Below are 13,364 nucleotides of genomic sequence, written 5' to 3'. Positions count from 1 at the left end.
TGATGCCCTTATTCAACCAGTAAAAATAAGTGTGTAATGTTGAACACTTCACACTCAACAGCCACACTTCGCTCACATAGCGGAAGGGGCGGAGCTTTAAGGCACTGATGTTGGATTACTTTATTTAGTTTGGATTGTGAAAGCAGTACTCTCCTATGAGACGGATTATACCTCCTCCTGATGGTGAATGCGGTTATACTCATGGCAGCTATTTGGTAGTTTGCTCATTTATTTTAGGGTTAGGGTTTAAAAAAAAACATTAGTGTTCCATTTGGGACAACATTACGTTTATATACTATGCTGTTGAGTGTGAAAGTGCATAATTACATAGTGGATAAGAGCATAGTGTGCCATTTGGGATGCAGCCTGTGTGTTTTTTTCCCTGCTGCATTACGCAAGAGTCATGAAATTCAAAAAAACCAACTGTCTCTTTATTGCCCTCTGGTGGACAGTAAAAAGTACCTCACCTTGAGGGAATCGGACACTCGAAAATAAAAATAAAAAAAAGAAAAAGATCCTTTACAAATGGAAAATATCAAAATACACTGCGCCCACGTGGCTATCAAAAACAGAGAGTTATATACAATGGAAATATAGCCGATGCTACCCTGCAGTCAGAGAACAAGCATACAAAAAACTGAAAGCTCATACGTTATCATCTATACTTTTCTCACATACACACACACATTCATTCATGCACACACACACACACACACACACACACAAAGCGCACATCTGCTTACAAACCCGCTGTTCTCCCACCCTGGCCCAAAGTCAAATATCAAACCCGGATTGCTCCTGTCTTCCTCCTGATTGGCTGGGAGTCTCTCCTCAGCTGTCTTTGTCCAGCGCGGCGGCGGCCAGAGTGACTGTGGTGACGGGTTGACCTGTGGCGGTGGCCAAAGTGACTGTGTTTACAGGCTGACCGAGGCCCTGCAGCTGCACCCGCGCCAGTTTCTTCTGTTCGCACTCAGTCACCAGGTTGTTGAGCTCGGCGGCGCTGTAGCCAATCAGAGTCCTCAGGTCGCACACAAACTTGTAGACGAATCGCTTGCCTTGCACTTTGCTGATCATGTCTCCGTCGTAGTAGTACCTGTAATGGGAAGAGGTTTGAAATAAGAATGACTGTGCGATTCTTTAAAACGGCTAAGGAAGTGATAATCCTGGAATAAGATGATCACAGATATGGAGACTAACATTGAAATCATAGATTTTAATATTATTTTTGTAGTGGAGCAGGAGATAAGAGATGTAGGGAGACTGGGTTATATAATAGAATCTAAATAAGTAAGAGTACACGGGTAGAAATATCACTTCTGGTCCAGGCAGCTAATCAGGAGGTGGCAAGAAATGCATTTTAAAGCTGTATGCCAACCGCCAATTAAAGAGCCAAGAAGAAGAATCCCGCACCTGAGAGCTCTGCTTAGCTTCTCGTAGTTCATGGTGGGCTTGTTCTTGCGCTGACCCCATTTCTGAGCCACCAGCTCAGGCTGATTGAGTTTGAACTCGCCTTCTTCGCCCACCCAGGAGATGCAGTCGCGAGAGTCTTTATCCGTCAGCAGCTCCAGGAGGAACTGCCACAGCTGAATCTGACCGTTGTTACCTGAGAGGAAACACGCATGATGTATAACTCTACAATCATTGTGCAGGGTGTTTTCTCTGGTACAAGAGAAGGCTCAGGAATAGAAAATGATGATTTGTGATTTGGGCTGGGTGATTTGGCCTAAAATTAAAATCTCGATTATTACGATTAATAAACGATTATTTTATTTAATTGTTTTATGTTTTTGCCCTCATAGTTGACTGACAGCTTTTGTACAGTATCTATGCTCACATATTACAAGCAAGAGATTTCTGAATGAAGGGTGCATTACTTTTTAATGATTTAAAATAATTGAAGGAAACACACACTATCTACTATCTATGATAAATTTTTGAACATCACTGTTGAACAACTGAAATTAAACACACACTGCCTAAAATGAACAGTCACTTTTTTCTTATAAAATAGTGAAAATAAATAACTTGCCATTTTGGAAATAAAGAAATTATTTTCAATGTTTTTCATAAAAGCAGAAAATAAGCAGTGTCTCTTCTAAATAAAATAACTATTGTATATCCTGTAAATGACATTTTAAAAAGTGCATTTCTTGAATTTTCTGTAAACAAATAATGGTAAATGTGCTGTCTCAAAGCATCTCCAGCACAGCTTCTAATCATCGTCAATGTAGTGAAAAGTAACACAAAAGTAACAAATAGCGCAGGGTCACGTGACTCTACATGAAGGTGAGTAATTGAAAAAAAATAGACTTAGAAAAATTAGATCGATTTTTGGTTAGGAATGTCGATTTAGATTACTTTTTGATTAACCGTCAGCCCTAATGAGAGGAAGAAGGAAGTCCAGAAAACAAAAAAAATTACATTTTTCAAGCAACCAATAAATAAATAGATAGATAGATAGATAGATAGATAGATAGATAGATAGATAGATAGATAGATAGATAGATAGATAGATAGATAGATAGATAGATAGATAGATAGATAGATAGATAGATAGATAGATAGATAGATAGATAGATAGATAGATAGGACACAGACAGACAGACAATCTAGTGTATATCCACAAATATAATATTGTAGAGCTTCTTATTATGTGAGGAATGTACTTGTATATGCTGAGCACTGTGTATATATATATATATATATATATATATATATATATATATATATATATATATATATATATATATATATATATATATATATATATATATTTAAAAATTCAAATACTGTGTCACACAATCCTTCAGAAATCATTCCAGCAAGCTGAGCTGAGCTGATTTGATGCTCAAAAAACGTATTTCTTGGTTAAATAGCTTTTAACACAATGAAAGGTCTTATCTGCATCTAGTGACACTGCTGCAATGGGTGAACTGTCATTCCAGATTGCCAACATAACATTGATGAGGCGTCTAATATTATCAGTGGAGTGTCTGTTTTGTATAAATCCAACCTGGTCAGAATATATTATGGTTGAGATTACTTTTTGTAAACGATTAGCAAGAATTTTAGAAAGTATTTTGGTATCTAAAGAAATTAATGATACCAGTCGGTAACTGGCAGTCAGTTGGGTGCTTACCCTTCTTTAAATTTACTAAAATCACCACCTGATATAAAGTTGGGGGTAGTGTTTCCTTTTCAAAAACCTCCTCATACATATCTTTTATTAGAGGTGTTAATTCTGAGGAGTAACACTTAACAAATTCAGCTGTAAACCTGCAGGGTTAGATAGCTTTTAAATTTGAAATTAAATGTTCATTTTTCGACAACACAATACCAATGTCTTATTTTCGGAAGATCAATATTTGGTGGAATAACCCTTACTTTGAATTACGACAAATTAAATTAAATGTTATTTTGACCAATTTAGATTTTTCTTTTAAAAACATCCTCTAAATAACAGCAATTTTATTGTAATTATTTGGAAAAAATATTATCAGACCTTCATAAAATAAAACAAATACTAACAATTTCATGCCAAGTAAACATTGCCATGCCATGTAAACACTTTCCATTAATTGTATTTCCATATTAACTAACAAAATATTTCTTTACCTTTTTTTGTATTAATAAAATGACATGTAATTTGAACAAGCTGAGCTGAATATGTTTTGTTGTCTGAGTGTTTGTGTGTACCTGTGCGGTTGCCTGGGGAACTGCGCTCCTCTCCTGAGATGCGAGGGGCTCGTGGTGTTTTGTTGTGCTTCATCACTTTAATGGCTGTAGGTGTGGCCTGCTGTACAGGAGCAGGAATGATCTGCACCGCTGGAGAACATCAACAAACTCTGTTACCCACAACAACAACAACAAGCTCCTTTCATCAAAAAACAGAAGTCTAGCCTGGAGACACAAAACTGCCCTTCAAGCTCCAGTCATGTGTAGGTTCAACAAAAAGTGCTTTTGTTGAGGAAATCAAGCAGATGCTTCAGGATGTACTGATACTCACGTTGATCAATGGTGACTGTTGCTTCCTGACTTTGATCCTGACTCGCAAGTACATCTGCACAGAGCATTGGAGAAATTGAAAACAGGCTGAAAATAGAATACACACAAAACATACAAATGAGTGTTTTGTTTGTGAAGCGTACACTTGCGCAGAAGCTCCAGGTGGCTCCACAGGATCTCGCCGCTGGGCACTCTCTGCAGGAACTCCTCCTGGCTGAAGCCACAGAGCTGTCGTCCTGGGATGTGAATGCCACCCACCTCCATTTCATCAATGCCAAACTCCTTCATCACCCAAACTGCCCAGTGGATCACCTGATCTGCTGTCCACTGCACGGGGTCTGACAGACAGAAGCATTTACCGTGTTAAAGGGATAAAAATAAATAAATAACGTCATCATTTACTCACACTCATCTATGTGTTTGCATCTGATGTTGAACACAATAGAAGATATTTTGAACATTGCTGGAAAACAGCTGACAGAGCCACTGACTTACTTTTTTCATACTATATACTATATTTTTTTGTTCAACCGAAAAAAAAAAAAATCATTTAGACTTGAAACAACATAAGGGAGAGTGAATGGTTGGTCAATTTCTGGGCGAACTGTGTTTTAGCATAAAATCTACTGTAATGGCGCTTTGGTTCATTTCCCCGTTTTTAATTAAAAAATAAATAAAAATAAAAAATAAAAAAAAAGGAGTATAACAAATACATACACTGCTGCTCAAAAATGTGCAGTCAGTAAAATCAATTTGAAATAAATTAATAATATTATATAAAATTAAAGTGATTACACACAGATTTTAAATATATATTTTTAATAACTGCTGTTCTTTGAACTTTTGCTTTCATCAAAAATTCTTTCATTATTGTGTATTTTCCACAAAAAGTCTGTTTTACAATGACTTATGAAGAATATTCTGGCAGAATGATTTTTGACACTGAAAGCTGAACAAACAGCTGCTGAAAATTCAGATGTGCCATGACAATACATTTGAAAATAAATCAGGGTTTCTGCAGGTTTCACAAAGTTAAATTTAAGACCGTTATGAATGAAATTTTAGACTCATAATAGGCTAAACACAAATGAATTTCAAATGTCCCAGATAGAAAAGATTTTTATTGTAATTTAATAATAAATTAATAATAAAAAAATTGTAATATTTTAGATATTTCTTAGCTAAATATTTTAAATATTGTAACACACAAGCTCTACTTGTATTATACACTTTTTCTAACATAAACGTTCTTTAAAATGATTCAAAAAATGAACAAATGTTTTAAGTTTTAAAAAACTACAATAAACTAAATCTATGCAAAACCAATTGTCCAGGTCAGTGTCCTCAGCAGTTAATACATGGAGGACTTTTAAACAAATGTTATTGTAAGGACAATAATTAAACCATTTTGGTAGAGTTAAAAACTATATTTTAAATAAAAAGTTTCAAGTTTTAGTGAGATGGATCGTTGGTGATTGTATGGGTTTTGCCATATTGGGTAGGAGTACATGAGCAAAGGAAGATTTAAGACCTACAACACAATATTTCGGTAAATGTAAGATTTTTTTAGGGCCTAACATTTAGATTTTGATATTTAAGACATTTTTTTACTTTTTAAGACCCCGCAGATACCCTGATAAATTTTAAAATGTAATAATGTGAAATAATATTACAGTATAAAATAACATTCTATTTTAATGTATTTTTTAATCAAATAAAATGCAGCCCTGGCATAAATTATGTGCTTTAAAAAAATAAATGAATGAACTTTTGACCCAAACCTTTCAGTACTAATTAGCATTTACATTTAACTCTCAAACACACACAGACAAAGCACTCACCATAGGGAATGTTCAGTCGAACCTGCTCCTTGCGGTAGCCTTCTAGTGCTGCCGCCCAGCGGGTCACCTGCTCTGAGGTCTCATCAGGAAGGGCCGCTCGCTCCACAGCAATCACATGTCCATCCTCCACCAGATGAGCTTCCTCACCAGCAGCAGCGTCTGGATCAATCACCACCTCCACTGTCTCCACTGGCTTCACAATCTCCAGAATATTCAGCTTCTCTTCACCTAAAACAGAGCGCAGACTTAGCTCAGCATTCAATTAACTCTATGAGTCAAATGTCTGGTGTCAGTAAGAAGTTTTGTTGTTATCTTTATTAGAACAAAAATAATACAGTAAAAATATTACATTTCAAATTAATTTCCTTTTGAATTTTGTTTAATATTTTATTAATTTAGCTGAATTTTCAGCAGTCATTACTCCATTGTTTAGTATCACATGGTCCTTCAGATAATATGCCCCATATATTTGCTGCCCTATTATAATTAATTTAACAATTATTATTGCTGCTGAGGCGACGCAGTAGGTACTGCTGTCACCTCACAGCAAGAAGGTCGCTGGTTCGAGCCTCGGCTGCGTCAGTTGGGGTTTCTGTGTGGAGTTTGCATGTTCTCCCTGCGTTCGCGTAAATTTACTACGGGTGCTCTGGTTTCCTCCACAGTCCACAGACATGTGGTACAGGTGAATTGGGTAGGCTAAATTGTCCGTAGTGTATGAGTGTGAATCAGTGTGTATGGATGTTTCCCAGAGATGTTTTACGCAGCAGATGCCCTTCTAGCTGCAACCCATGGGCTGGATAAGTTGGCAGTTCATTCCGCTGTGGCGACACCGGATTAATAAAGGGACTAATAAAGAAAATTAATGAATGATTATTGCTGCTGCTCATCTGTTATTAATGATTTTTACAATTTTTCTAAGTTGAAAACCGTTTTCCTGCAGCATCGTTTTGTGTAAAGTTCAAAATAACAATAGGCCTGTCACAATCAGAAATTTTTGTTGTGCGATATATTGTCACAGAAATTGTTTTGATAAGCTATAATATTGTCATTTTGAGATCATTTTATGCCATTAATTAATTAATTAATTAATTATTAATTTGTGAATCTGTAAATATATATTGCAACGCAAAAAAATTATTGAGGTCATGTCCAAATATTGCAGGATCGATATATTGATTATTGTGACAGGTCTAAATAACAGCATTTATATGAATTTTAATGTTTAATGATTATCTTTACTTTCACTCTTGAACAATTTAATGTGTCCAAATGAAAACCATAAATACATTATTGGTACATCATACGAGTAAACACTTTCAATAATCCTGTATCACTCTTTCCACAAAAATATAAAGCAGCCCAACAGATTTCAACACTGGCGAAAATAAATATTTCTTGAGCAGCAGATCATCATATCACCAATCCTGAAGAATTAAGTGACACTGAACACCGGAGTAATGATGCTGGAAATTCAGCTTTAAATCACAGGCATAAAAAAAGCTTTTAAATACATTCCATAAGAAATCTGGATTTTAAACTAATAATATTTTACAGTTTTAATTCCATTCTTGATCAAATAAATGTGCACAGAATAGATTTAATCATAGAAGAATAGATCTAATAACTTTTAAAAATCTTGATGGCAGCTTAAAGATGAATCTCATATGAAGAATAAGGTCACATGCATTGCTCAGGTGTGATTTGTTTTCACAGAAATCAACAGTAAAAATCTTGATGGCTCATGATCAAATCTGATCTTTGTTTTGTATTTTCTTTTGGATTTGAGACAGGTGATTGGCTGGGCCATTCTACAGCTTGATTTTCTTTTTCTGAAACAATTTGAGAGTTTCCTTGGCTGTGTTTTGGATCATTGTCTTGCTAAAATGTCCACTCTGGTTTCATCTTCATCATCCTGATAATGTAGACGTTAGACTGAAGCAGTGAATATTAATTTACACTGACAAAGAGCAAAGGGTTGCTGAATAACTTCTGAGAATAACTTTATTCAGCTCCTGTCTTGGCTTTCACTGACTTTCTACAGCTCCCAGTCTTTATGTGTTCAATATTTCTCCTGTGTCATTTCATTTTAATACACACAACTTCATTTTAAACTAATTAGATTGGTTATATTTTCATATTTGGATTTCTTTGATTGTTATCAACATCCGCCACTGAGACTGCAGCTCTGCACAAGACGTTTGGCCAGCGGAGAAATTAAAATGGTGGTGCCCAACTGAGCCTGGTTTCTCTCAAGTTTTTTTTTCTTCACTTCCGCCATTTGGTGAAGTTTTTTTCCCTCTCCGCTGTCGCCACTGGCTTGCATGGTTCGGGATCTATAGAGCTGCACATCAATGGTTTTGCTCTTCAGTGTTTGGACTCTCAGTAGTGATTATTAAACCACACTGAACTGAGCACAACTGAACTGAACTTAAACACTACAAACTGAACTACACTGTTCCTATTTACTATGACCTTTTATGTGAAGCTGCTTTGACACAATCTACATTAATTATAATTATAAGCACTATACAAATAAAGGTGAATTGAATTGAACATCTGGTGAAAATAGTCAACAGCACCTTTACATATATGTTTTCTGAGAAAAAAGGTGACGTTTTGAATACTTATTTCCCCTCCTGTAATTGTGTAAATTAACTTGTAATTTCATTAGATGTTCATCTCTAACCTTCTATGCTTTCACAACTTCAATTTAAGTCCTCTCTCTGGCAGTTTTTAAACATGCAAATATTCCTCTAATCTCTCAATTATCATGAACTCATAAAAGCTGCATGCATAATTACAAAAGAATTAGCAAAGTGTTGTTTAAAACAGCACGTCCCACCGCAGGACACGTAAAACCACCCAAATATTTGAATTTCTGTCTGAAGGGCATGTTGACAAGTTGAGATTTGTCCAACAGCAACATGAGATCACTGTAAACAGTTACCCGGTTTCGTGACGATCTGCACACTGAGCTGTACTGTGCCATCTGTCTTCACTCCTTGATCGAACAAGCTGTGATCAGGATGCAACTACGAGGGAAAAAAAACAAAACAGATGAGCGTCAGCACAATGAGTGCACTCAAATAAGAGTCTGTTCAAACAGAAACACATACTAGGATGTCCTGCAGACAAATGTCATATCCATCCAGCGGGACCTGAAGACGAGGCTCCAGCAGCTTCTTCAGGTTCCCGATCGGCTCATTGATGTCAATGTCCTGAGTGATCAGTTCAGCTGCTGTGATGGTTTGCTCCTCGATCCTGGCGTTCGGTCAAATGAAAAGCATCATTTCACAGGCACAAGATGCTTATTAGTCAATGAAGTGATTCATCCTACAGAGAGGAAAAGAGGAGGAGGACTGAAATCGCTTACCCTTCCTCTAAACACTCCTGTTTCTCCCGTCCATCGATCTCAATTTCAATCATCTCCTCTGTCTCACTTTTCGACATCCCTTCAACTCCTTGTCCAACTATAAAGCAAATGCAAATTAAAATGTATAACATAGACAATTTAATATAGAACTGATCACAAGCAAGTGTATAAGAATGGCTGGTAACAATTTACAAACAAAAAGTTTGTTAACAAATTAATCTAGGTGTTTGCAAGTTTGACAAGTAAAAGTAAGACTTTCAAAAACTGTAAACAAATTTAAAGAAAACATAATATGTTGATATGATCTTAACTTGATCAGTCAAATTATAAAGACCACACAATGAGTTGTATACTACCTGACAAAAATCTTGTCGCCTATCAAAGTTTTAGGAACGACAAATAATAACTTGACTTCTAGTTGATCATTTGGTATCAGAAGTGGCTTATATGAAAGGCAAAGGCCTTTAGATTACAATTATTTCACCAAAATAAAATATGACCATGCCTTGATTTTTAATGATTTAATTAGGACAGTAAGGTCTGACTTTAAGACAAAAGTCTTGTCACTTAACAGAAATAATGTACAGCATATGGAATATAAAGTCATGGTGCAGTGGATAAAGAATTATTATGGTGTATGACTCCCATGAGCTTGGACGACTGCATCCATACATCTCTGCAATGACTCAGATAACTTATTAATATTAATAAAGTCATCTGGAATGGCAAAGAAAGAGTTCTTGCAGGACTCCCGGAGTTCATCAAGATTCTTTAGATTCATCTTCAGTGCCTCCTCCATCTTACCCCAGACATGCTCAATAATGTTCATGTCTGGTGACTGAGCTGGCCAATCCTGGAGCACCTTGATCTTCTTTGCTTTCAGGAACTTTGATGTGGAGGCTGAAGTATGAGGAGCGCTATTCTGCTGAACAATTTGCCCTCTCCTGTGGTTTGTAATGTAATGGGCAGCACAAATGTCTTGATACCTCAGGCTGTTGATGTTGCCATCCCCTCTGCAGATCTCTTGCACACCCCATACTGACTGTAACCCCAAACCATGATTTTTCCTTTACCAAACTTGACTGATTTCTATGAGAATCTTGGGTCCTGGCGGGTTCCAATAGGTCTTCTGCAGTATTTGATGATTGGGATGCAGTTCAACAGATGATTCATTAGAAAAATCTACCTTCTACCACTCCTCCAAATGATCAACTAAAAGTCAAGTTATTACTTAACGCTCTTACAACTGGGATCGACGAAAAGACTTTTTTTCAGGTAGTGTATTAGCAAGAGTTTAGGTTGTGAATTAAACTGTACTGATATCTATTGCTTTTTAATTGACTGCACAAAAACAGCTTTAGTTTGAACAACTCCACTGTCAAACCATTTTGAAGTAGTGGTTTATTTTTATTGCTATTACAGAATCTATAGCTATTGTCAAAGAATTGAGTTGCAAACTCAAAAATACAAACACTATATAAAATCTAAATAAAAACCAAGCAAACATAAAATATATTAAAATTATACAAAGTTTGTTTAATGAAAATGATTTTTAAAAAAATCTCCCAAACACTAGAATAATAAAATAACTTTGGCCGTACCTTCCTGTCATACTGCATCATGTTCTTACTCATTTTGTTGTCTTTATCAAGATGAATTGTCCAAAGAATTGTAAATCAAGATGCATATTTGGGAAGAAAATTAAACGCTATGAGTCTTGTTTTCTCTGGAATTAAGCCAAATTAGGAAAGGAAGAACACATATCTGCCAGTAGACTAAAAAAACTTCAAAGATAATTACTATACATGTCAGTCGCTTTTGTTTTAACCATAGGAGTTTTTATGTCTAATTAAAAGACCTAATTTCCTCATTTTCTCTTTGATTAATTGTACCTTGTTTGGATTTTTTTTTTTTTTTTACATTACTTGTAAGGTTTAACATTAATGCCATAACTTTATAACTTCTTTCTTCTCCAATTAAAAGTATTTTTAAGCCCTTAAAACTGCAAATGGACACTTTTTAAGACCTACAGAGACGTCAGTTCACACACTAAGAAACTAAAAGCAAGAATTTGTGACATCTGTTTTTATTATTCTTTGTTACGAATCTATAAAGTTATTACATAAAATTGTTGTGTGTTCACACTCCACATTAATCTTAACCTATTTGATTTATATTATTAGTAAACATTACTAATATATTAACAAATAAATATATTAATGCAAACATTAGTATATATTAAAGGATGCTGTAAGTAGTTTTACACTAATTTAAAAAACAAAACAAACTAAATTATACAAAACAAACTATACTAAAAATAAAAACACAATATTACATCTTTTCAAACATTTTAACAAACACAAACTTATATAAAACATCTAAGTGTGTCCCAGATGCAGTAAATGGTCAAGTTAACGCACTCAAGCTGTCTCTGAAGTCCTATAAACTCTCAGGCAACACCGAGGCTTTGCTTGAGCACAGGCCCAATGTCCAATTTTCCGCACATTATCACTTTTATTAAACACAAGGGACGCACTTATTTATTAAATATGCTATCCATTCGTTCGACCCGTTTATTATTTGGGTGTGTAGCTTTAAACGTAATATTTCGCTAATATAATTTCCACCCGCGACTGGGTGGGAAGACGACGCGCGAATCGATACAAACGCAGTTGCCATGTTGGAATGCTTTTGGGTTTCGTAATATAACCGCAAAACCGGGCGTAAAAGACGACTTTTTACAACTTCTGAAACTTTCAGGGCTAGCTACACATCAAGACTTTTGATTCTGGAAAGTTAAAACGGAAATGGAAGAAACGGAAACAAAACAAGAGAAGGGCAGATGTAAAAGCAGCCGGAAATCCTGGCCGAAGTCACGGCGGCTGACAGACTTCCGAAAACAGCCGTGCGACTGAAGAAACGGACGGAAACATCACGATGTTTAATTATGCGATTCGTGCGGGATGTATTATCTACGGCAGGTACAGTTATGGATGGAGTATATATATGTATATCTGGCGTCTTTGTTAGCTGCTTAGCTTATGCTGACGAAAGACTGAGAGACACGCCTGGCTGAACTGAAGATCTGCTCGAGCAAACAGCTCGCGCTAACTTTTACGAAAAGTCGTGCGATCGAGTTATAAACGTTAAGCACATCTCTCGATAAAATAGATCCGTTTATAACAACCCACAATAAACTATGCAAGTATCTTTACCGTCTGCTCGTCGGATGTGAGAGGGCTGGGTTATTGTCACTTCTGTTAGCACTCCGGCTAGCTCTGTTTCCCCTCAGGATGCTAACAGCTAGCTCGCGCAGAAAGCGGGAAAACTGACACGCTTATAACCTCACACGCATTGAACAGACATTCTGTTCGCCTTTATCTCCTCAATATCATAATTTCTACCAAACTTACCTCTTTATCCCGGCGAGTAAGTGCTGTGTTGGAGTTTTAGCGGGCTAAAGCTGGGTGTCAGGGCTTTAGTTTAGTGTGTGTGCTAATAAGTTGACTGAATGTTCATGCTGGTTTTTGGTCAACATTGCGTTGGGGGCGGGGATGAGCTGGAGGCCTCGCTGCCCACTGACAGCAACACGAACACCCCACTCGGGACTCCTCATCCTCTTCATGCACGGGGATTTAAACAGTATCTGTGAATTTGTTTGTTAACTGTGCCACACAAATGCCAACATAAGACAACAGAATGTGTCAGGTTTTGCGTTGTCTTTGAGGCGAGACACCGTCAGTGAATGGAGTAAAACTTTTAGTTCTCGACTTATAGAACAGAAATATTAATTTATTCCTCAGTACAGAAGGGGAAAAACTAACTTGCAAAAAAAGGCTTTAGGAATTTTTATTGTAATCAAAATCTACAGATACAAATAGATACATAGTGATTAAAAACACTGTGAAGTTTTGAAAGCCAGAATTTCTAAATTAGTCCCTGCAGTGTTTCACCTTACGATATTGGAAAAATCTGACATTACGATATTTCGTTTTCTTCTGTGAGATATATTAGGATGTACTGTAGCACTATTTGGAAAGAATTTATGGTCACACTTTATTTTATGATTCAATTTTTGCTATTAGCAAACCATTAACTATGATCTTTGACTTCAATAAACTCCTAATTTTCTCATTATTAAGATA

At 36.1% G+C, this 13,364-nt stretch overlaps 1 protein-coding gene across 3 annotated transcripts; it reads right to left on the bottom strand.

The window, feature by feature from the left end:
* Positions 1 to 409: 409 nt before the first annotated feature.
* On the bottom strand, positions 410 to 12,763 carry gabpa (GA binding protein transcription factor subunit alpha). Of its 3 annotated transcripts, none has more exons than XM_056465616.1 (10): positions 12,633 to 12,763; positions 9,220 to 9,316; positions 8,963 to 9,107; positions 8,794 to 8,878; positions 5,847 to 6,074; positions 4,149 to 4,343; positions 4,007 to 4,060; positions 3,697 to 3,825; positions 1,411 to 1,603; positions 410 to 1,093 (listed from the first exon to the last, which is right to left on the bottom strand). In XM_056465616.1, exons 2-10 carry the CDS (start codon positions 9,294 to 9,296, stop codon positions 832 to 834), a joined length of 1,368 nt encoding a protein of 455 aa, XP_056321591.1. In that variant the 5' UTR covers positions 9,297 to 9,316; positions 12,633 to 12,763; the 3' UTR covers positions 410 to 831. The 3 variants fall into 3 exon arrangements, with proteins under 3 accessions (XP_056321591.1, XP_056321592.1, XP_056321593.1); XM_056465617.1 differs by lacking the exon at positions 12,633 to 12,763 and adding an exon at positions 12,435 to 12,539; XM_056465618.1 differs by lacking the exon at positions 12,633 to 12,763 and adding an exon at positions 10,821 to 11,351.
* Between the last annotated feature and the right edge of the window lie 601 nt (positions 12,764 to 13,364).

The sequence above is a fragment of the Danio aesculapii genome, chromosome 9, assembly GCF_903798145.1.
Source record: "Danio aesculapii chromosome 9, fDanAes4.1, whole genome shotgun sequence".
Taxonomy (NCBI): domain Eukaryota; kingdom Metazoa; phylum Chordata; class Actinopteri; order Cypriniformes; family Danionidae; genus Danio; species Danio aesculapii.
The sequence above is the reverse complement of the archived record's forward strand: the minus strand, read 5'-3'. Positions and strand labels throughout refer to the sequence as shown.